This window comes from Castanea sativa, chromosome 3, assembly GCF_040712315.1.
Source record: "Castanea sativa cultivar Marrone di Chiusa Pesio chromosome 3, ASM4071231v1".
NCBI classification, from domain to species: domain Eukaryota; kingdom Viridiplantae; phylum Streptophyta; class Magnoliopsida; order Fagales; family Fagaceae; genus Castanea; species Castanea sativa.
Window position 1 is genome coordinate 53,528,321 of NC_134015.1, and position 25,861 is coordinate 53,554,181.

At 37.8% G+C, this 25,861-nt stretch overlaps 1 protein-coding gene across 1 annotated transcript; it reads right to left on the reverse strand.

Moving 5' to 3' along the window:
• Window positions 1-1,348: 1,348 nt before the first annotated feature.
• LOC142629612 (LEAF RUST 10 DISEASE-RESISTANCE LOCUS RECEPTOR-LIKE PROTEIN KINASE-like 2.5) lies at window positions 1,349-24,375 on the reverse strand. Its single transcript, XM_075803624.1, has 3 exons — window positions 23,519-24,375; window positions 3,235-3,267; window positions 1,349-2,598 (listed from the first exon to the last, which is right to left on the reverse strand). The coding sequence occupies exons 1-3, from the start codon at window positions 24,294-24,296 to the stop codon at window positions 1,484-1,486; spliced, it is 1,926 nt and encodes a 641-aa protein (XP_075659739.1). The 5' UTR covers window positions 24,297-24,375; the 3' UTR covers window positions 1,349-1,483.
• Window positions 24,376-25,861: the final 1,486 nt, after the last annotated feature.

Sequence of the window (25,861 nt, forward strand, 5' to 3'; positions counted from 1 at the left end):
GGAATTCATAGTCTCTTTATGGAGATATAAAATATTCCCTTGAGATAAGTTTAATGGTTTCAGCCATTCAAGAGTTAGGCCTAACCACTTTAGTAAGAAATTACTAAGTATATATTTATGAAATTAGATTTCATAAATATATAATGAATAACTTTAAAGAATTAAACCGGGATTAACTAATAATAAGATGGTACCAATTTACAAAGTGGCATTACATTTATGACTTTGTGTTACTACGAATATTTTATGTGGGTTACGTGTATAATAAAGTCTTGGGATATAATTTATTAATAAGGCCTAGAGGTGCAATTATATTAAAAAAGAGGTATTAAAAATAAATAATGGAAACTATGCACATGTCAACAGTTGACGGAAAAGCCCAAGGCCCATTGGAGCTAGTGTCTTATTGGTCCCTTTTGGTCCCACTCCAAGCCACACACTAAAGCCCAATTGGAAAGGCCCAATAGGCTAACCCAATTAGATAATCAGTTAGTTATAAAGGGAGAAACATACAGAATTTTTATAAAGAAGAGATTAGAAAAGAAAAAAAACTGTGTGTGAGAGAGTGTGAGACACACTTTCATTCTCCCTTTGAAAAACTGATTGAGAGACCACACATCTTGGGAGTAAAGTGGAATTGGAGTGAAGATTAAAAGTGTTCCCAAGTGCTTCTAATCTTTGTTTTGAATTTCTCCACACCAAGGTACGCTATCTTGTTCTTAAATTCTGAAATTTACATTGTGCACGTTATCAATCATGAATGAAATAGATCCTAGTTCGTCGCTTCCGCTGTGGGTTTTGCATGAGATGCAAAACCAGAATTTTTCCATCACTTTCTTCAAGATCACTTACGAATTTAAGGGTCTCGAGATCTAGATCATTTCAAGCCGGCATCACGAGCTGAGTTTTTGAGGCATAAAAAACTCTGAAATAAGTTTCATCTTCTAGTTTCTTTAAGCCAAGAGGCACTCTAGAAGATTAAGCAGAATAGTTTCTTTAAGCACTAGCGGCAGGATATGTTCATCTTCTAGTCCCTCCTCTCCTTCCCCAAAAATAAATAAATAAAAGAAAGAAAGAAAAAATTTCCTTGCTTTGTAGTATACTTTTAATTTATTCGCATCAACCACAGGGAAGTATATAAACTTTTAAGGCTTTGCCTATAACACAATTTGGGTCGTTTGTGCTGTCAATTATTTTGGTTCTTAACTGTTTTCTTTTAACAATTTTCAAACGCTTTCCTTTTAGTTTCAACTTATAGAACTATCTTATTTTAGTATAGGTACCATATTGTTAAGACACATGACGATTACTACTGGTAGACTTGCAGCATTGCTAATTCATAGTCGAAGCCACAATGCCAGAAATTCATATTGTAGGTAATCATAAAAGGATGTTCATCTACAAGTCCAATATCAATATAGTTCACAAAGATGTTCATTACCATCTACGACAGATTAAAAGAAATGCAGAACAGAGTTGCATTTCATAATGACACTGTTGCAGTAGATGAATCTACAGTTCTTCTTGGTGGGGAAGACAAGAAAGGCTTGGGAGAAATTTGCAAGGAGTTGAGGCTTCCTTCCAACATATCCACCACTTTACTAATTGATGGTCGGCTTGAGGGATCAGTTTGTATACACCACAAACTCACTATTATCATCTTCTTTGCAATTTCTTCGTCCTCTTTGCTAATGAGGCCTTGCAGTCCTAGTTCTTCATCAAGTTCAATGCGCTTGTAAATCCAGTGTGGAAAATATATTTCACTGTCATGATCAACACTAAAATCAGTATTATTTCGTCCCCCAACCATTTCTAAAACCATCATTCCATAGCTGTAAACATCTGACTTATGGGAGACCCTACCAATATTTCTACAAAATACTTCTGGAGCTATATATCCCATAGTTCCTCTTGCTGTCAACATTGATATGACACTCTCTTCTCTAGGGCATATTTTTGCAAGGCCAAAATCAGAAATCTTTGGACAAAAGTTTTCATCCAAAAGAATGTTGTGAGGCTTTATGTCAAAATGCAAGATTCGTGTGTTGCAACCTCTGTGCAAGTACTCTAATCCACGAGCAATGCCAACTACAATCTTGTATAATGTTTCCCACCCCAATTGACGGTCAGCATTTGAGGGATTTTTTTTATATATGAATTTTTCAAGAGATCCATTTGGCATAAACCCATAAATGAGAGCTCTTTTAGATTCTTCAAAGCAAAAACCCATGAGAGTGACAATGTTAACATGGGAGGTCCTACTTATGCTTGCAACCTCGTTAAGGAATTCCTCTCCATTGCCCTTTGATTCTTTCAAAACCTTCACAGCCACAAAACAACCATCTTGTAACTCTCCCTTGTATACACCACCATAGCCCCCTTGTCCCAATTTATCGTTAAAGGAGTTAGTCATTTTCTTTATATCTGAATAACTGTATCTTCTAATTGCTAGTGGTTCATTTTTCCTTAGAAAGGCCTCTACACTCTGATAGGTTGAAGTTTCCTTCTTCCAAAAATAAATAATTTTCTTAGATGAGTGCTTTCCACAGAAGTAGCAGATTATAACGACCAGAACTCCAATTCCAGCAAATGAAGTGACTGTAATCAAAGAATAGAGATCACAAAGTCATTCAGCGCATAAAACAGAGTAGCTCAAATTATCCATTGAGATCTCTTGAGCCTTATATAATTTACATTTTCTTTTGGTGACAACAGACTAACAATGAAGAAAAAAATTGAAAGAATAGCTTGGCATGGGACTTGGGTTACCTTATGCAAAATAGAGTAGCGAGGTTTTGATTGACAGGCAGACTGGTTGCCTTGGAGAAAAATCATGAATTGTGAAATTTATCTATTGTAGGTCAATGAAGAAATTTATGCATCATCGTAGTTGAAATTTTGAGGACAAGTTTTAGAAGTCTTCTTATGGATTCTATATAATACAAGCACATCCTTTTGAATGATAAAATATAGGCAAGTTGAACCACGACCAAAACTAAAATAGAAGTTATTTGAAAACTTATCATTGTATGAGATAACAAAATAAGTGCAGTATAGCTTTGATGGTTAGCCATACCCAGTCAAGGAGAAAATCATGATGGCTTGGAACTGTACCTTAGATGTGTTGAAAAAAAAAATGTCACTTTTAAGATGGAATAATTTAATTTCCATATACTGTCCAAGCACACGTGAATATCAATTGCAACAAGAAGTATGATTGAAGAGGCATCTTACCTAATGCTATCACTAGTACCCTTTTGTTATTCCCTGCAGCAAGATCCATACAAAAATTTTGTTAGTTAAACAGAAAATATCAAAATGACGCAGCTAAATTGGCATGCTTTGAAATCTTAGCAGCCTTATGGATAATAAACATGGATACAAAAGGATGTAAGCGTAAGAATCAATATTCGTAGCAAAGTATCGCAATGCTTGGGTTTACTTAATCCATGTAAGTAAAAATAAAAAAAAAGAAATCTTAAATCCCATTTGTTTTTTTTTATTTACTTGTTCATAACATAAAAAAAGTGAAAGTTTCAACTAAAAACCAACTAGTATTGAATTAGTAATAATGTAAATATTTTGGATTTAGAAATCCAACTACTTCGGTTATTCATTTGATCTTTTTTTCATCTGTCTTAAATTAAATGAATTTCTATCACTAAAATAAAAATAAAATTTTGTCATTATAGAAGACGACATTTTTTAGTAGTAGACATTTTTTGGTAGTAATAATAAATAGGTATAAATAGAACAAAAGAGGGTGCTTATATAACTTTGTATAACCTTTTATATACTACTGCCCCCCCTCTTTTGTTCTATTCATTAATTGAATTTAATCTATTGATTAAGGCAAAGTTCCATAAAAACTCCCGCCTTCTTCGAAACACAGGCGCTATGAAAACCAGCTCATGTCTTATATATAGTTTTCATTGCAAAGGAGTTACTTTTATGACTCGTAACCTAAATTTATAAATTTTGAATTAGGAGAACCAGTTGTAGCAAATCTATTAGGAACCACTAAAACACACGTGTGCTCGCACGTGCACACACAAATTTTGATGTGAATAATCAGTCATCGAATAAAAAGGAAGTAATATTCTTTTGGAAAATTATTAGTACTTAACGACGAAATCGAACCCACAATTCCCTCCATTTCCCTCGCAAAGGCGGCAGTTGCTCGCCTTCTAGTTTAGCACAAACCCATTTCTCAACGACTCTCCAAAGTCCAATCCCACCTTCGAAAGCTTCAACTGGTGCTAGAACTGAAGACTTGCACTCCATTGATACGTTGCTTAGCTTGGGGTCCTGTCTACACAAGGCTGGAACGACATTGTTTTCGCCATAACAACTACGATAAAACTCTGAAGGCCAACTCTCATGCAGCGAAGAGCTACAATTATAAAACAGAAATAGATCGGTTTGGTTTGGTGCTAGATTGAACTGGCCACTCGGAAGGGATATACTATTTATAAAAGATATACAATTGGATTTGGTGGGGGTAAGATGTGGGTTGTGGTGGTTTGGGGGGTGGTACTGTAGGCTTTGGGTTTGTTTTGTAGATTTGTTCACCTAGGCATGATCATAGTAACACTTTACCCAATAGGCTTGGGCTTGCGAGAGTAGGAGATTCAAATGAGCCATAGCTATATACCCAACTCCATCGAGGACATTAATAAGTATAAGCTGAGAGCATGAAGTTATTTCCCAGGTGCTTTCCATTGCGGGTTTCAAACTTAGGACATCTACCTCCCAAACCCGTAGGAGTGAGCCCATGACCACTAGACCAACCACCTTCGGTCATGAAATTTGAAGATAGAGAATAACCGACCCAAATACCTTATAATAGTAATTGTATGATATGGACTTCTACCCCACATTTTCTAGAGGCATTTTTTTTATATCAAGACTATTCATTAATAAATCAATGCTCTGTTTGTTTCGATGGAAAACCTTCTATAAAGATAGTTTTTCGTGTTTTCCAGTGTTTGGTAGTATAAAAAAAAAAAGAGTCAAAAGAAAACTATCTTTGGTCAACAGAATAAGTATGACTTATTTTTAGAGATTGTTTTTTTTTTTTTTTTTGGAAAACAACTCTAACTTACAACAAGTTAAACAAGGGAAGTTAGAAGATTATTTTTCAACTCATTTAAAGTAATTAACAAACATAGGAAAATGAGATAGTTTTTTATGGAAAATAATTTTTAGAAAATAACTCATTTTCTAAAAAATATTTTTGCCTAAACAAACAAAGCGCAAATATTGAACCATAACAACTTTTGATCAAGTAATGGACCACTATACCATCGAAAAAATTACATGACGTAGTTAGGTAATATAATTTTTATTGGGAAAATTATGAAGAGGTTTAAACATTATTTATATATACTATAAAGATGAAACCTTTGACTTTTATTTGACTTTTTTAGAGCTTGCCATATAAGCTTTGCACTCAGCACAATTTTACACATCAACAATTATTATTATTATTATTATTATTATTATTATTATTATTATTTTAAAAACTCTATTTTTCTCCAAAGAAAAAGCCTAATAAAAAAAATTTTAAAAAGAGAGAGAATTTGTATTGCAACTCACGGCTAGAGTGAATTACAACAGGTACCGTTGGTGAGAATTTTAAGATTGTGGCACGTTTTATTCTAATTTAAAGCCTGTTTATTTATATAATCATTTCTATGTGATACTGTGATTAAGATGATTAATATTTTGGTAATTGATAATTCTCAAAGTTAAGTTGTATTATATATTCTTTATAGGTCTTTGTTAATTTCTTTAAGTTATAAATTTGCTTATATAGAACTGTTAGTGTTTAGATGTATTTTGTGTGTGGTTGTCTTTAGAATGAATAGATTATGGCTTTAGGAATTTACTTTGTGACTAAGTAGTTTATAATTCTTGGGGCCTTGAACCTTATTTTATTATAGTTTACCATAAATCCATTATGTAGGACCTATTATCTATGCCTTTAAAAGATAAGGTATGTTAAAGAAAGGGTTATTTTTTGCCATATTTGATGCTTTGTCAATGGCTCTCATGACAACAATCTAAAATCTAATTGTCATGTATAACTTATAAGTTTGAAAATTAATAGATTGATGAAATTATACCAGCAGCATCCCAAATAAGAAATGAATAAAGATTAATGTAAGCTTGAGAATTAATAAACCCAGCAGCACAATCACTTTTTTTTTTATTGATTCTTTTGAAGGGATGGACCAAAAACAATGGTGTTCCTAAGTCAGTATTTGATATGATGACTGATATTTTGTTAATTGATAGTTAATAAACCTAGCAACACAATCACAAGTTTTTATCGATTCATTTATATTATTTTGTGCAATTTTTGCAGTGGATTTTCTTATTAGATATGTACTAATTGGTAGTATCCGATAAGAGTACTAAAGATTCATAATGATATCACTTAACTCTTTCATATTGTTATTCTTGATATGCTGCTAATTTAAAGTAGTGAGAACGGGAATTGGAATTGTGCATGTTGATCTATAGAGCAAATAGGGTTTGATGGAAAGCTTAGTGCCATATTTTTATGTTCTAGTCTTTTGCAGGAATGTTGAATAATAAAAACACAACAAAATGGATATCATTTATTTTGTAGTGGGTTTTTGCATTGAAATTAGAGTTTGGGATTCCTCTGTAAATTCAAAATTTATAATGGAGAACAAATTGTGGGTTTTGTGAATTTGGGTCTGATTTAAAGGTGGCTTGGTGTCTTTGAATGTATAATGTATATTTGGAAAAGAATTATACGTCTGAGAATATGAAGTCATTTACATTAGATGCTCATTTTTCAAAGCCCAGCAGGAGGAAGAAGCCTAACAACGTGGGCAGAAGAAAGTGGAATGGAAATACCATTAAGCCAAAGCGGCAGGAATAATGGATCATGGGTTCATAAAGAAAACAAATGGACTCTGAAGAACTAAATGATCCTAAGAAGGCCCGGAAAGAAAGAAATAGCAAACCCAAGGGCAGTATGGATGTAGAAAAGTGAGAATGGGCCATAGTTGTCACTGCAGGCCCAAAGCAATGTAGGTAAAGAGAGTAAGGGGCAATGAGAAACCCATAAACCCCAAGGATGAAGTATAAAATACTTGGGTCAAGGAAGCCCAAGGAGTTAGTAAAACCCCATGGGAAGCACATAATTGAAAAGGTCCAAGGATGCCCCAAGAAGGTAGACAGGCCAAGGATTCCCAAAAGAAAGTAAGCGGGACGCGGGAACCTGTAAGTAATGTAGCAAAAAGCCCAATGAGTTTATTGGGCCATTAGAGAAAGAATGAACAGTAAGCCCAAAGAGGCCCAACAGCCCTGGGTTAAGCAAACATCACGGTAGGCATAACAGAATGATGTGGCAGGAAACAAATACCAAGGCTGAGAATAAAACACGAAAAACCCACAATTGGGCAAGGCCCAGCCCCTAAGGAAGCAAGCCATAAATGAGAAGTCAGAGAAAGCAGCCCACGACATAAGAAGTTAAGGATGAGCGGCAGCATAGGAAAACAGACTTTTAGACCGCGACAAACGAAGGAGCAGCTGGCAAGTTTTGGATGAGCATGGAAGTAAGGCACGTGCAAGGCCCAGACACCACCAGCCTGTACCCAGCCAATACAGGAAGTGGTGAGTCATGGATCAAAGGTAAGAGGGCATGGTCTGGCGGTGGGGAGGGGGAAAACCTATTTTCGTGTTTCCTGCTCAGGCCTTTTTGGAGGTAGTGTCCTGCTGGGATGACATACCACCCAAAAGAGGCTAAGTTGAGTTGGAATCACTAGGTGTATGCCATGAGCAACATAGAGGAATAGAGTTTTTACATCATGGCAGGTAAGAATGCCATGGCAAGCAAACAAACAAAATAGCCTTCTTTGTCGGGTGAGGTGGAGTGGCGTGGCCAACACAGGTAAGTGAAGCTGGTTAGGCAATTGACCAATCAGTAATGGTTGGAAAGGAAACCCACACTAGACAAAAACGGTTAAGAGCTAAAATGGTAAGCCAGCCGTGGCTGGCATTATATAAAGAACCCTTATTGTGCACGGCAAGGGGGCGACCTCTAAAAGGGGAGAATCACCATAACTAAGAAAAAACATCAAAAAGATAAAAGAAAGAAAAAGAAAGGAAAGAATCGGAGAGAATAGAAAGGAAAGAAAAAAAAGGAGAGAACAGAGTGGCAGACATGCACCAAATAGGTTAATCCCATCTCCCTCTCTAACCCATGTCTCCTGTTAATGGCAAAGGACCATTCAGAGTACGAGTCATTTAGGCCCGCCTCCTCAAAGCAGTTAATTTCTTCTCTAGAGAGGTTATTCGCGTTAAGGAGATGGCTCCCTTCTTGACTTAGACCCAGTAACACAACTTGATACAGCAAACTGACTCTTTCTTCTTTTAATAAGCTTATTACTATTCGTTCTGCACTTATTCTTTGTTGCTGTTTCATAAAACGAGTATTCATTACCAAAGCCCATTATTTATTTTTGTCTGAATAGTAAAAGAATTTCCATTATTATCTTTATTGTATCTACCTGCCGTAGCTATTATAACAATTCTGTCTGCCATGGGCATGTGATAAAAGACTCAGTGAACAAGGCATTGTTTGTGCACAAGCTGGACCAAGGATGGTTGATATTGGGCCGGTCCCAACTCCCTGATCCAGAAAACTTTGGGCTTAGTGCAGTAGGAGGCGGCCCAGCCTAACATTTGCTAAAAAGGCCCCCACATTTAAATTGGCGACTTCACTGGGGAGTTGGGAAGCAGATAGGGACAGAGATCCTTGCAAACAAATGCCACCAAAATCCAAGACAAAGCAAAACATGAGCGTTCTCCCCTTTCAGACCGAGTCGAGGCCAATAACGCCTCATCAGCCCAACCAGGCAGAAGACATCAATAGATTGGGGGTTGGACCCCAACCGCAGGGAAGGAATCCCATTGATAATGCCAATGCTTTTGTTCAGGTGTTACAAGCATTGCAACATTCACAACAGCAGATGATGGAGGAAATTCATCAACTAAAGATAGAAAAGACGAAAGAGAAAGGGAGCCAGCATGTCCCAGAGCATGCGGTGGACAAGGAGGAAACGCTAGTCGAAGGTGCTCCACAGAATGAAGGATAGCGATATATCACCATGGCCGAGGTAGCGGCTCTCTTGGAGCAGGAGAGGGCCAGAGCGCCCAGGGAGAGATTCTATGCGTAAAGACCTCAAGAAACGGTGACGCTTGTTACTTTGCAAGCTACCAAGCAAAGAAACAAAGAAGATTTAATGGAGTATATCAAGAGATTCAGAGATATAGCACTTGATTGCTATAACCATTGTGAGGAGAAGACATTGGTGGAGATGTGTATGACGAATATGATCAGGGAATACAAGGCTGTTCTGGAAAACTTGGAGATTTCCCAGTTTGTGTAGCTGTTACAAAATGCCAGAAAGACTGCTCAATCGGTGAGGCCAAGTTCTAACAAAAGGAACGCCCTTCAGGCCATGGCAGCATCCACAGGCGACAGAAAGAGGAAAATCGATGGGAGGGAATACAATACCCCTCCACCAATACCATGTACCCCAAAGGAGCTAGATGTACTCCTGGACAGATGGATAGCAGACAGAGTCTTTAAACCTAATCAAGTCTCCAGGGAGCCCATAGAAGAAGAACAGAGGGATCCATGCTTCTTCCGTCTGCATAATTACATGCAACATCCTACCGCAGAATGCTGGGCGCTCCGCAGACTGGTGCACCGCAGGATCAAGGAAGGAACCCTAGAGCTATCGTAGCAAGAAGTTCAAAGAAATTCCCTTCCAAACCACAAAGTGAAGGGTGTAGCTGCAGTGGTAATTTGTATAGATACAGGGGAAGACGAGGAGGAGAATCCAGCCCTGCCTACCGCAGCAATCACCACCCTACAGAAGAGCTCCAAGTTTAAAAATGTATTTGACCAACTAGGTCTTACTGGGAAAGAAAGGAAGATAGCCACAGAGGCCCTGGTGAGCATTGCTTCCGAGCAGGAGTAGAATGTTTGTCAACAGAAGTTGCAGATCATAGAGCTCTCTTACAAGAATCAACTGAAATCACTTTCATTAATGAGGATATGGAAGTGGGGTGCCCTGATCACAGGAGACCCCTTTACTTAGTTGCGTCCGTAAATCAGATCCCTATCATGAGGGCATTGGTAGACACAGGTGCCTCGGTGAACCTTGTTCTATTAAGCACCTTGCAGGCGGCAGGAATTTCAGAAAGAAAGATCCAAGGGTGCCTAATGGAAGTAACTGGGTTTGGAGGAAGTGGTGAATATACCGCAGACCACATTCAACTATGGTTAAATGTGGGCCCTATAGCCTCTTTAGCTCGGTTTCATGTGGTAAAGACGGAAGTTTCATACCATGTGCTCTTAGGGAGGCCATGGATGCACAAACACTGACTCGTGTTGTCTACCTATCACCAGTGCATGAAAGGGAGGTTGAATGGCAAAATGATATGTATAGCGGTAAACCCATCGCCGTTTGAACAAGTGGAGGCCCATCTAGTGGAAACTATGTTCTATGACCAATGGGCACCATCTGGGGAAAGCTCAGTATCGAAAGCAAGAGGCACCTTTGTCCTTAGGTTGGAGGACATTTGAGGTGACCTAGAGCCCGATCTGAGAGAATTACTCTCTTAGAAGAAGAAGAGATAGGAAGCGCTTACTACAGAGTCAGATGACATGCCACAATGCATCAGGGTTCGAGGACCCAACGACAGGATTGTGAATAAACTATGAAGGTGCGTGGGGCCTATGAGTGAAACACAAGCGGGCCCCAGACAAGAGTGGCAGCACAAGAACTTGGTGTGTTATGTAGCTCAAGAAGGCTCAGAAGAAGAGAATCAGGAGGAAAGGACGAGGAGGTTACGACAGATAAGGATGTACAGGTTATGGTAGAAGATAAGTTAGAAGAAGTCAACTTGGGATCCGCCTCATAGGAACTAAGGCCCATTTCAATTAGTTTTAAGTTGTCAAGAAAGGAAAAATTAAAGTTGATACAGCTATTGAAGGAGTACAAAGACGTCTTCGCGTGGAATTAGAGTGAAATGCCAAGATTGGATCCTGGGCTAGTAGTGCATACGCTGAATGTGGATCCAGAGGCCAAGCCAGTTGCCCAGCCTGCCAGAATATTCCACACTGAAATAGAGGGGTAGATAGTCAAAGAGATACATAAGCTGTTGGCCGCAGGATTCATCAAACCCATTCAAGATCCACGCTGGTTATCCAACATAGTGCCAGTGAAGAAGAAGAAGAACGGGCAGATAAGGTGCTGTGTAGATTTCAAAAATCTCAATAGGGTCTGCCCGAAAGACGAATTCCCACTGCCAAACCTGAACTTACTAATATGACCCCTTGTGATTGATTAATTTATTAATTAGCCAAGTTTAATTAATTAATCAATTTAACTTGCAAACGCATGGTAGCATAAATAAATCACCAATAAACTATAGTGCAGCGGAAAATAAATTGACACAGTGATTTGTTTACGAATGAGGAAAACCTATACAGCAAAAAACCCCACTGGGTGTTTTTAAGGTCACCACTTCCAAAATTTCACTATTATCACAACAAGCAGTTACAAGTAAAGAAATCCCAAGCACCTTACCAACCTACAGTTGAACCTTTACCCCAATACCCAATTGGACTTGTTCTGTAGTGACAATTTCTCCTTTCAATGCACGGCTCCCAAGTACGTGACTAACCAATTGCACGGATCCCAGTACGCGACTTCAATCACCAACTAGAGAAGATTGTTGGCTGCAAAGTTCTTCAATTCTTCCACACGATGAAGATCAAGAAGATGCTCGGTTACAAAACCCTACGGTGCACATTACACAACAACTTCTTCGCTAGAGAGATGAACTAGGGAAAGAACTTTGTCTCTGATCACAACTTGCTTGAATAAGGATTTCTCAATGCTTGTGCAACTTGTGAACACTTTGACGGTCCTTAAAATAATCCTTTTATATGTCTAGGGTTAGGAGAAAAGAAGGCCCAAAGACATATCCAAGGATTGAAATCAAAACAGAACTTAAAATCTGTTTTTCTTAAACCTCGAAAGATAGAGGTGTCGAGATGCTGTCGAGTAGCTATCGAGCCACGAGGCTGGAACAACTCTTTAAACCTCGACACATGCTAGCTGTCGAGCTTTAATGAACTTGCACTTTTCAGCTTGTTTCTTGGACAGACTTGATGACTTCAACACTTGATCTTGAAACACAGTTTCTTAAAGTATAAAACTCATCCTAAATCTACCCAATTACAAGTAAAGTGCGTTTTGTCAAAGGATTATCCAATTACATATAAGAGTGACATATGTTCTAAACAAGTGAAACACATATGTCCTAACATAATAGATTCTGCGGCAGGAAGCGCCATGTTTTCCTTCATGGACGGGTTTAATGGTTACAATTAGATCAGAATGGCACTGAAGGACGCAAAAAAGACTGCTTTCAGAACACCTATAGGCAAATTTTACTATACGGTAATGCCATTTGGGTTAAAGAACGCAGGTGCAACTTATCAAAGGACAATGACGGCTATATTTCATGACATGATGCATAGAGAATTAGAAGACTATATGGATGACATAGTGGTAAAATCAAAGAAGTGGGAAGAGCATGTCCAAGTGTTGAGGAGGGTATTTGAAAGTTCCATGTCTAAGAATGAACCCTCTCAAATGTGCATTTGGAGTGTCTTTAGGAAAATTCTTGGGTTTTCTGGTTTACAGCAGAGGAATAGACATAAACCTGGCCAAAGCTACAGCCATAGCAACTATAAGGCCTCCAACCACAGTAAAAGAGTTAAAAAGCTTTTTGGGAAATGTCTCATATATCCGAAGATTCATCCCCAGACTGGCATCCATCACCTCTGCTTTCAGGAAACTGCTTAAAAAGGGGCAAAACTTTGAATGGGGGCAGGCACAACAGGCGGCCTTCAAAAGACTACAGCAGATTATGATGAATCTCCCTATTGTACAAGCTCCAATCCGTAGGAAGCCATTGTTGTTGTACTTAGCAACCAATCAGTATGTCGTAGGCGCGCTGATCGCCCAAGAGGACGAAGATGGTACGGAACAACCGGTTTATTACATTAGTCGAGCTCTAAAAGACACAGAAACTCGTTACCCAAGGGTATTGAGGGCATGCTTAGCCATCGTGTACGCCTCGTAGAGGTTACATCATTATTTCTTGGCCTACGAAGTGTAATTGATGACTAAGTCCCGCACCATCAAAGCTTTATTACAACAACCAATTCTCTTTGGTAGAATATCCCAGTGGTTGCTACAGTTGTCACAATATGATTTGAAGGCAGGAACACCCAAGGCGGTAAAGAGTCGGGCTATAGCGGATCTGTTGGCTCAGTTCCTAGGAGAAGAAGAATTTTACTGGATGATGAAGTCCCAGGAGAAGTAACCGTGGTAGAAGAAGTCGGAGAACGGTGGGTGATGAAATTTGATGGGTCTTCTATTACCCAATCGGGGGGAGTAGGAGTAGTTCTATACCATGAAGAAACGAGGTTGTAGCACCATCATTCAAATTGGAATTCCCCTGTTCAAACAACATGGCAGAATATGAAGCCTATCTAACTGGGTTAGCCATGGCCCTTGAAATGGAGGTCAAACACTTGAGAGTGATAAGGGACTCAAACTTAGTGGTCTGCCAGACCAAAGGTAGCTACTCTTTAAAAGAACCCAACCTAGCCCCTTACAGAGCAATGGCCCAGAAGATGGAGGAAAGGTTTTCAACCTTTGAAATAGAGCACATGCCGAGAAGCAAAAATCGGTTTGCAGATGCGCTGGCCGTATTAGGCTCACAAATAGTCTTCGAAGGCGATAGCACCAGGATAAAAGTCAGCAAGAGGAAAGAATCCATTATCAAAATATTGGAAGAAAGGTTCCAGGAGGAACAGTGTAAAGAGGATTGGCGGAATCCCATAAGGGAGGTCATGATGAAGGAAGGAGAGCCTGCGAAATTAAAGGTACTAAAAGATTATGCCCTGGTAAGAGGAGAACTATACCGTAGAATGCCAGGAAAGGTCCTGTCTAGATGTGTGGGGCAAGAAGAGGCTTAGAGAAAGTTGAAGGAAGTGCATGACAAGACTTGTAGATCCTACGGAGAGATCAGCCTTTACCGCAAACTCTAAAGGGCATGCTTTTATTGGTCGAGTATGAGAAGAGACGCAGACTAGGTCCAAGTCCAATGCTAGACCTGTTAGCTTGCAGTTGACAAAGAAGAAAGCTACGCTGTGTTTGTCAGTGAGGATTGGAGAAAACCATTCACCCAATACTTCACAGAAGGTATCCTGCCACAAAAGCACAGTGAGCGATACAAGCTTAAAAGGCTGGCAACACGCTACTTTATGCACAACAAGGTCCTCTTAAAAAAAGGGTATAATGGAGACCCACTACGCTATTTGGGCCCTAAGGAAGCAAAAAGTATGATAAAGGAGGTACACGCGGGAGAATTTGGGGAGCATCAAGGGAAGAAGAAGTTATACAGATGCTTGCTACAGATGGGTTACTACTGGCCTGCCATAAAAAGAGACACAACAGAATTTGTAAAAAGATGTCATAGCTGCCAGATACAAGCCAACTTAATTCACACCCACTCGTAGCACTTGCACAGTATGGTTACCCTATGGCCATTCCATACTTGGGGGCTTGATTTGGTGGGGCTAGTTAACCCACCTTCGCGTGGATACATATGGATCCTAGTGGTTATAGAGTATTTCATTAAATGGGCAGAGGCAATGCCACTTCGCAAAGCCGCGGGAGGAGCAGTGGCAAACTTCATTAAGGAAAATATAATTGTCAGGTTTGGGGTGCCCCATAGAATCATCAGCGACAACGACACACCATTTGTCAACAGTGATGTGAGAAGGATGCTGGAATTTTACCAGGTCAAACACCATCGATCATCGCCTTACTACCCACAAGGAAATGGGCAAGCAGAGGCAACAAACAAAACCCTCATAAAGATCATCAGCAAAATGAGTCAAGAATATATAGGAGGATGGGCAATGCATCTGCCAAACGCCCTTTGGGCCTACAGAAATTCACCAAAGTCAGCCACAGGATTCTCACCTTTCTCTCTGGTCTACAGAACAGAAGTGATGAGCTTGACAGAAATAATAACCCCTTCCTTACAACTTATGCAAATGAAAGAAAACGAAAAGGAGGAGGAGGTCTTTGCGGCAGAAAGGTATGAGGACTTAGAAGGGCTCGATGAGAAAAGAGAAGAAACTCAGGATTGCAGCAGCAGATATAAACAAAGAATGACAGAAGCCTATGGCAGGAAAAGAAAAAAAAAGTGTATGAGCTGGGGTCCACTTTTCGAAAAAGCCCGTGAAGGAAAAGAAGAAGAAGAAAACAAAAGGGATAGGAAAGTCTTTATTCACATATGAACTGCAAGAGCATTTCATATGCTCAAGGGGCTAAATGTAGATGCTCATTTTTGAAAGCCCAGCAAGAGGAAGAATCCCAACAACGTGGGCAGAAGAAAGTGGAATGGAAACACCATTAAACCCAAGCGGTAGGAATAATGGATCATGGGTCCATAAAGCAAACAAATGGACCCTGAAGAAGTAAATGAGCCTAAAAAGGCCCAAAAAGAAAGAAATAGCAAACCTATAGGTAGTATGGATGTAGAAAAGTGAGATGGGCCACAGTTTTCACTGCAAGCCCAAAACAATGTAAGTAAAGAGAGTAAAGGGCAATGAGAAACCCATAAGCCCTAAGGATGAAGTATAAAGTACTTGGGCCAAGGAAGCCCAAGGAGTTAGTAAAAGCCCATGAGAAGTATAGAATTGAAAAGGGCCAAGGATGTCCCAAGAAGGTAGATGGGCCAAGGATGCCAAAAAAGAAGTAAGCGAGATGTGGGAGCTCGCAAGTAATGTATCAAAAGGCCTAATGAGTCTATTGGGCCATCAAAGAAAGAATGAACAGTAAGCCCAAAGAGGCCCAGCAGCCCTGGGTCAAGCAAAAATCACGGCAGGCATAACAGAATGATGTGGTAGGAAACAAATAGCAAGGCGGAGAATAAAACATGGAAAAACCCATAATCAGGCAAGGGCCAGCCCCTAAGAAAGCAAGTCATAAATGAGAAGTCAGAGAAAGCAGCCCACGCCATAAGAAGTCAAGGACGAGCAGTAGAATGGGCAAACAGACCTTTAGACTGCGGTAAACGAAGGAGCAGCGGGCAAGTTTTGGACGAGCATGGAAGTAAAGCACGCGTAAGACCCAGACACCACCAGTCTGTACCCAGCCAATACAGGAAGTGGTGGGTCATGGGTCAGAGATAAGAGGGCATGGTCTGGCGGTGAGGAGGGGGAAAACTTATTTTCGTGTTTTCTACTCAGGCCCTTTTGGAGGCAGTGTCCTGCTAGGATGACGTACCACCCAGAAGAGGTAAAGTTGAGTTGGAACCACCAGGTGCATGCCATGAGAGACGAAGAGGAAGAGAGTATTTACACCGTGGCAGGTAAGAATGCCATGGCAAGCAAACAAACAAAATAGCCTTCTTTGTCGAGTGAGGTGAAGTGGCGTGGCCAGCATAGGTAAGTGGCACTGGTTAGGTGACTGACCAATCAGTAATGGTCGGAAAGGAAACCCACACTAGACAAAAACGGTTAAGGGCTAAAATGGTAAAAGTCAGCCGCGGCTGGCATTATATAAGGAGCCCTTATTGTGCACAGCAAGGGGGCGACCTCTAGAAGGGGAGAATCACCATAACTAAGAAAAAACATCAAAAAGATAAAATAAAAAGAAAGAAAAAGAAAGGAAAGAATTGGAGAGAATAGAAAGGAAAGTAAAAAATGGAGAGAGCAGAGTGGCAGGCATGCACCAAATAGGTTAATCCCATCTCCCTCTTCGACCCATGTCCTCTGTTAACGGCAAAGGACCATTCAGAGTATGAGTCATTTAGGCCCGCCTTCTCAAAGCAGTTAATTTCTTCTCTAGAGAGGTTATTCGCGTTGAGGAGATGGCTCCCTTCTTGACTTAGACCCAACAACGCAACTTGATACAATAAACTGACTCTCTCTTCTTTTAATAAGCTTATTACTATTCGTTCTGCACTTATTCTTTGTTGCTGTTTCATAAAACAAGTATTCATTACCAAAGCCCTTTATTTATTTTTGTCTAAGTAGTAGAAGAATTTCCATTATTGTCTTTATTGTATCTCCCTGCCATAGCTATTATAACAGTTCTGTTTGCCATGGGCATGTGATAAAAGACTCAGTGAATGAGGCATTGTTTACGCACAAGCCGGACTAAGGAGGGTTGCTATTGGGCCGGTTCCAATTCCTTGATCCAGAAAACTTTGGGCCTAGTGCAGCAGGAGGCGGCCCAGTCCAATATTTGCAAAAAAGGCTCCCACACTAATATAAAAGACTTGGAACTTTTCAATTTCTGTGATATAAAAGACTTGGAACTTTTCAATTTCTATGAATGAGAGAGGTTTATATAGTAGATAGGAGATGAAACCAAAAAAAATAAATAAAAACATAAAAGCTCAACTTATATCCCTTATTTTTGTGACATATATAGGGGCAATTCTAAGCTTCTAACCATTTGGTATCTCAAAATTCTCTAAACGTGATGACCACTTTGTTGGTTACTAATATGGCAATTTGACTTGGTTGTGATAAAGCTTTGTCTTTTTTTTTTAAGGCATATTTGATTATGTTGATTTTGAGATAACTGGTAAAGAAAACAATTATTTGTTTAATGACAGGCATACATTGGTTTTGAAATATTAGAGGGTGAGTTCGATCGAAAGGACCAGAAGCTTTATGAGAGATTCTTGGACAGGTTAAGGCACCTAAATGTATGGATAAGCTTTACAAAGTTAGAATTTAGTGTTTAACAAACTTCAGAATTGCTCCATATTGATTTATTTTTCTGGGTTTTAAAGTTTCTGTTGCTTGCTTGGGTGGTGCTATGCGGGCATTAGGATTAGGACCTAAAATAAAGATATTAGCCAGGAAATTGACTAGATGGCCAAATCACTAATACACCAGTACTAGACTGGGTAGAGCAGCAACTTGTGAATAGTGCAGCAGCATAGTAATAGGGAACCGCAAATGATCGACTCTGTCACACACTAAACAACTTTCATATGAATTTAAAAGGCCTCCACAACGACTGTTTTAGGATAGCACAGCACATAAAATTCAGCTATATAATCCTAGGATCAAAACCTATCACAACTCATAGATATGACTAAACGGGTCAGAATTTTCTGACTCGACCCGACTCGACCTAAAAAAATTCCTAACCCAAACCCGATTTTTTTTTAACCCGAAGCAAAAACAAGTTAACCTTTTTACGAGTCAACCCGACTCGACCCGAACCCAAACCATTTTTTAAAACTTTTTTTTTTTGGTAAAAAAAAAATAAAATTAAGATAATATTAGTTTAATTGTTTGTCGTGAGTTTAAAGAAAAAATTGACTTTTACATAACTGTATGCCAAATTGAAAGATGAATGATTGAGCATTCTATAATGAGTAAAAATTTTTAGATATCAAATAGAAAAGTACATGCCAAGATAATCTAGTTATAGTATAGTTAAAAACATAGATTTAAAATTGTAGACATGTGTGAGAAACATTCATAAGTGTGAAAATAGTGAAATCAAAATTTCAAATTAACATAAATTATGAATGCTTAGACCTATGTCCAAAATAAACGGCTTTTCAAAATAAATTATGATATTTCTTAGAGTGTGTATTACTTAACAATGAGTAAACAATCAAACGTTAATATATATCTCAAATTGAAATAGAGTGCCAACCACAATTGACATGCAATAGATTATAAAATTAATTTTCAAGATTGTAAATATTAATGTGAAAAATACGGGTCAACTTGACTTGACTTGACCCACAACTCGATTGACCCGAACTCACTTTTAACCCGCTTAAAATGACCTGTAACCCATTTGACCCACAACCCGATTGACCCGATCTGAACCCGACTCGACCCACTAGTTTTTCCATGTCTAAAGCTCAATAGGAATTAGTACTAGCAGTACGGTTTTAAAGGAAATGATTTAAATTAAATTTGAGAAGTCACTCTACCACAACAAAATATTCCCACTAAACCTGTCAGCGAAAGCAAATTTTAGATTCTTGCATAGCTCCTAAACAAGGTAGCACCTTAAAAAACTAATAGCGGGCCATGTCTCCAAGGTAGAAACAATATTTATACTATTATTTAAGGGGCTTCTTTTGTTTGGACTAGATTTTTTCTCCCAAAATACCCTTACAACATACGTTTAAATAGGGGCAAAACTTGGTAAAAATGTTTCTTTAATTTCCACTAAAATACTGTCTACAAAAGAGGACCACTCTCCTAATGGTTTTCAAATTGCTTTATCCATTTATAAAAAAAATTAAAATTAAAACAAACATTGTTTCCCGGATTAAAAAAAAAAACACGTGTCGTTATTGCACAATATAAGTATAACACTCATCACACCTTTAGCTTTTTTTGTGATTAAAAAATATAGTGTTCCTAATTTATAATGAATGCAAATTATTAACTTTTACAAAAAAAAAAAAAAAAAAATAGAATAGCCTCTAAGCACGCACGTGAGCATGTGCTCAAAGGCTAGTATATATATTCTCCCACAATTTCTATTCTTCAATTCGACCTTTAAAGCTTTCAATATAGAGCAATTTATTAGGTAATATGAATGACTTACACAAGTTAGGAGCATTGTTTTACTTAATGCGTTAGAATTCTAAAATATAATGTGTTGCTAATCCATTATATTATATTGTACAAAGAATTAATTTGGGATTTTCATTTGAATAAAACAAATTATCTATAAGGAAAGCAGTGTTATGGTCAAGGGTAAAAGTTTTTAATTTGAATACTTTGACTTGGCTTTTGGATCCTTTGAGCATATTTTGATATGATTAGGCAAGGTGGCTACTCAGAATCCATTGTACCATTTAGGGTACTTAATATTTACAAATTCACTCCATAGAGTGCATTTGATTTATGTGTAGGAACTAAGGGCAATGGCATCTAATATTGAGCCAAAGCATGAGAATGATGTCATGGCATTGATGTATAATTACAAGATTTGAATACATTGAACGTAGTCCATTTTTCTCTATCTCTCTTGCCTTCCTTTTTCGTCTATAAACTATATGTGGAGGTTGCCTTGGACCTGGCCAACGCACCACTCAAAAATTATGAAAACTGACCGAGAAAAGAGTAAAATAAAAACTCTTCCATTTTTATGGACCATACAATAAGGGTCAATTTGTCTCTTTAAGCTTTTTCTTTGTTGTTATATCTTTTAGATTATTCAAGAGAGATACAGTTATCTCAATGCATTATTTCTAATACCTTTCACAAATTAAGAAGGATTAGGATCTCTATGTACAGGTCTCAAAATTCCAAAATTTTGTAGGTAAAGCAACAATTGGACACGGGGAGTATAACTGTAAATGAATCAAACCGATCATGAACAACTCAGGTTCGGCTTGATAAAAAGTTTATTCATGTCTGTTTGTTTATAAATAAGCCAAGCTTGAGCCTTAGTATTAGGCTCATTTAATAATCAAGCTGAACCCAAGAAAAAAAATTTGTTCACGAACAAACTCGTGAGCTATTAGACTTGATACACAACAATTCAAGTATAGACTCATTTATAAGTTTATATGTGTTAGCTAAATATACACATTACACATATCTTAATAATGACATGGCCAACATGAAACCACTACCTATATTACCTTAATTTTTTCCTTCCCTTTAAACTGATCAAGAACCACTTTAGACTATAGTTACATTTAAAAATAAATAAATAATTAAGTAGGCCACATATGATCCTTCCCTATCGATCATCTAAAGTAAACTTATGAAACATGTTAATATTTTCTAATTCATAATAGTTACAAATAGGTATTTTTCTAGTCCTTCACCATCTAACGTGAATGTAAAAATTGTGTTTTGAACAATTGCTGAAATTGTAGACAAGGAATGATGAATGAATGAATTTAATTATGTAAATTATTAATTTGAATAATAGCTAATCATAAGTAAGACTAGATGCATGATAAAATGAGTGTACTATTTTCTTTTTCTTTTTTCTTAATTTTAGAGATTTAAGCATTTAATAATGTAATTTTTTTAGATCTCAAGCTCAAAAACTGGACTTGAGCTCGAATTTGAGCTTGATATTAAGCCTGAGTTTGGCTTGACTAATTAATCAAGCCAAGCCAAGCCAAGCCAAGCTCAAGCTTTTTGACTTTCCCACGAGCTCAGTTTCAAATACTATTTTTAGGCTTGTCACAAGCTCAAGCCAAGCTCAAACTTTTGATTTTTCTTGATGAGCCAAGTTTGAATATGTACTACTCGATAAAGCTCAGCTCGTTTACAACCCTAATGGGGAGAATGGAAAGATTGCAAAAAAATTGGTTCAACTATTTAGTACTCTTTGTTTCTTAGTCAAAACTCACAACTATGAACGCAACAGACACAATCAGTAGAAAGAAAATGCCAAATTAGGCTTTTACGCACTCAATTGAGCTTTAGATTAAATGTTATGGTTTATCTCAACACTATATAATAATACAAGTGTTATCAGTAGAATTTTTGTTTTCCTCATAGTTGATGCTTTAGCAAAATTTGTCAACCACTTCTAAAAACAGGTGGCTACGTCAAGCCTAGCATGTGACACATTTGGCTAATGGACATTAAAGGTCCATTTGGTTAGAAGAGTGGTAAAGTGATAAAATAGAAAATATTTAGTTTTCTCTTATGTGTATCTGGTTGGAGGGGTAGAAAGGTGAAAGGGTGGAAATCTTTTTTATTCGGTTAAAGAGAAAAGTGGGAGGATAAAAAACATAATTTATATAAATTTAATCTTATGCTCTTGTTATATAATATATAAGAAATAATTTATTTGTATTAGTTAAATAATATAAAAAAATTATATTCTCAATTTATATATATATATATATATTAACATATTGTAAATTTATATTATTAGTTTAGTAACTCATTGAGGAAGGAAGGTCTCAAAAAAGAACTGAATAGAAAGAGTGGGGTTGGAGAGAAGGACAGTTGGGGTTGGGGCAATTTTGTCTTTTCACAGCAAATGGCATGAAAACGCCTGTTTTCTCTCCAGTTTGGAGAGAGATTGAGTTTTTTGTGAAACTGGATGGAAAATGCTTAGGCCTTACCAAAAAATTTCATCTCCTTCTCTCCAAAAAATACTTAGGGTCTGTTTGGTTAGAGGAGTGGAAAAGTGAGAGGATAGAAAATGGTGGGAGGATAGAAAATATTTTATTTTCTCTCATTTTTGTTTGGTTGAGAGTGGAAAAGTGGAAGGATGGAAAAAATGAGTTTGCATAAATTTACTCATATACTCTTGTTGAAGAATAATAGTTAATTAAAACAAAAAAAAGTGACAAATAATCACAAAAAAGGAGCAATCATCCAATCTTATTAAAAAATACAAATAATATCTCAAAGAAGAAGAGGCAATGTTACTGCCAAAAAAAAAAAAAAGAGGCAACAGCAGAAAAAGGCCAACGGTACTGATAATCAAAAGAAACAAAAAGAATAGAAAAAAAGAAAAAAGAAAAAAAAGGGCAATGTACTGCCAAGTGGAAAAGAAGAAGAAAAAAAAGGCAACTTGAAGAATGTGCACATGGGTATTTTTGTCAATTAAGAAAAAATTTATCCGTACTCAGTTTTCTCTCCATTTTGGAGAGAAAATTTTTTAGTAGGCCCGAAGAGAAAACACCTGGACCCCACCATTTATTTTTCATCCTCCCCACCCAACCAAACACACTTAAAAAAGTTTTCCTTCTTATTTTCTCTCAAAAGTTTTCCATCTTCTCTATTTCACCTCCAAACAAACACACCCTTAGGGTCCATTAATTTGGTTGGAAAAGTGGAAAAGTGGGAGGATAGAAAAGATTTGGTTTTCCCTCATGTGTGTTTGGTTAGAGGGGTGGAAAACTTTTTTGTTTGATTTGAAAAAAAAATAGGAGGATGGAAACTATAGTTTATATAAATTGACTATTATGTTCTTGTTATATAATATATAAGAAATAGTGGGAAAGTGAGAGGGGTAGGTGAGTGCAATAAAATGAGGGTATTTGTGTAAATTATATCATTCAACATTTTTTTCTCTCTATTTTCCTCCCAAATTAGGAGGATAAAAAAATGTGAGTCCGGAGGAATTATTTTTCTACTCATTTTTTGTCTCTCTTGTTTTCTCTCCAAAACCAAATGATAAAAAATGTCATTTTCTACTATATTTTCATCTCTTTATTTTTCATCCTCTCTATTTTCACCCAACAAAGCATACCCTACTCTTATTTTCTATCTTTTATTTTTCATCCTGCTCCTTTATTTTCAAATGTTTCATAATAATGTTACGACTAGACTGAGAAAGATAAATTTCCTATTGCCAAAAAGAAAGAGAAATTTCTAGAGAGAAAAACTGACCAGGAAGATACTCCAAACGATTAGTATTAGTGCAGTTCCAAACACGAGTCCTATCTGGGCAGAAGCACTTGAAATGATACTTAATATAATCGAACCCACATTTCCCGCCACTATCCTCGCAAATGCTACAGCTGCTGGCTTTCCATTTTAGCACAAACCCATTTCTCAACGACTCTGCAATCCCACCTCCATAAGCTTCAACCGGTGCTTGAACCGAAGACTTGCACTCCATTGATAAGTTGCTGATCAGCTTCGGTTCCTGTCTAGACAGGGCCAGAACGGTGTCGTTTTCGCCATAACAACTAGGATAAAACTCTGAAGGCCAACTCTTATGCACCGAAGAGCTACAATTATAAAACAAAAATAGATTGGTTTGGTTTGGTGCAAGATCGAACACACCCGGAAGGGATATGTTGCTTATAAAAGGTATACAACTGGAGTTTAGATTTGAAAAGGCAGAGTTTGAGACTCTAAGCGTCTCGTTTTGGTAGAAAATTTCATGGATGGTGTAATTGTTATTGGATATGAGGATAGTTGGATGGCCATTATTGTTGCAAGAGAGGTTGAATCCAGGGTAGCCACAAGAGGAGTTTTGCTTGTCTTGGATGTAGAATGGGTATCTTATGGCTTGCCCATCACCACAGGTTTTCGGCACACTGCAGGTTTGGAAGAATGGGTTCACATCACCAAAGGATTTTTGTGGTACAAGGGAAAAGAAGATTATAATGATATGGTGACAAACAGAGAAGAAAGAGGGCATGAAGTTTATTTGACGCATTTGTGGAGCTTGAAATTGTGGAGGTTAGAGATATAGAGAAAGATTATTATAATATGGTGACCGAATTCCTGGAAGAGGGTTTGGGGGGTGGGGAAGTGGAGAAGGGATTAAAATAGTAGAGATATAAGATAAGGCGGCCGAATGCCTTGGAGGCTGCTTCTGAGTTCTGACAACTTAGATTTCTTTAAGTTTGAAAGTTTTGCAACTGCCGACTTGACCCACTGTCCTTAGATGCAAATCAATCAGTTATTTCTTGGTCCCCTCGTAAAACTGGTAGTGGTTGGGCTAAGATTGGACTTCATGTTGCATTCTGACCCCACTCTCCTTTAGCTGCCATAATGAGTTTGGACTTTGGAGATGCTGTTGTTGCTCACTCCATCCACGTCCCTTCTTGTCCTTGTGACGGGGAGAAGTGCTTAGGAAGACAATTTAAACCCGAATTCATGGGTACCTCACCCGTTTTTAAAGGGGCGGGTTTTATCCGCTCTGCATTATAAATGGGGTGGGGATAGCCGGATAGAGGTTAATATTTTCACTCCACACTCGCCTGTTTATATATAAATAATGGAAAAAAATTATAGGTTTTTTTATAAGACATACATGTATTTTTAGCTTTCTATAAATTTATGATTTTTTTTATATTCTATTATTGAATTTATACTTTTATGTTTTAATATTTACATTGCTTATATTTTTTTTAATTGTTCAATATATGTTTGATTTTTTTTTTTTGGGTATTTCTTATTACTATTATTTTTGTATTGTTATGCTTTGAGAAGGTTTTATAATGTTAGTGTAAGTGCACAATTGCACCTGGACCCAAAAATATATGTGGGTTTAGGCCCAATGAGCCTTAAACAATTCAATTTGTAGAGTGTGGGTTCGCAATTTAATTTGATGGTGCTCGAAACTTGATGAACGGGCCAAAATATTACAATATTTATAAACAATGGACAAATAGAGAAAAATGAACCTCCTCGGACGTAGGCCGAAGACCCTTTGTATATTATTCCTCTTTTTTCTTATAAAGGTTACAGCTTCTAGTCCTTCTTAAGTTCTTTTCCAAAAAGCCCTCTTTCTCTGCTACCCCCTTCTTCCCTTAAATACTTCCTCTCCTTCTCCCTTTATCCACGTGTCACCCAAAATTTTTCTTCTACCACCTTCTTGACATCTTTAAATACTAGCTAGAAGGCTGAACTCCACTGTTCAGGGGTCACTTCCCCATTAATGCGGCCAGGGAGGTAGGTGCAGGGTCTTTAATGTGGAGGCAGCAGCCTTTTCCTGAGATATTTCTCTTATACCGAAATGTCTAGAGGGTATTTGGATTCCCTCTGTAACCTAAAGTCTTTCCAGAATTCTGCCCTGATCTTTCTAGTGAATCTCCAAGTAGTCACTGGTCTGTCCGAGGAGTGACTCTTCCTCGAATGAACCCTCGGACCCTCGGCTTGTGAGCCAACTCATGGCCCTAAAAGCCTTTAGTCAAGAACGAACTAGCGCCCATTGATAAAGCCCAAGGCCCAAATACCCACTTAGGTTCTTTCACTCCCCACAATAGCCCCTCAAAA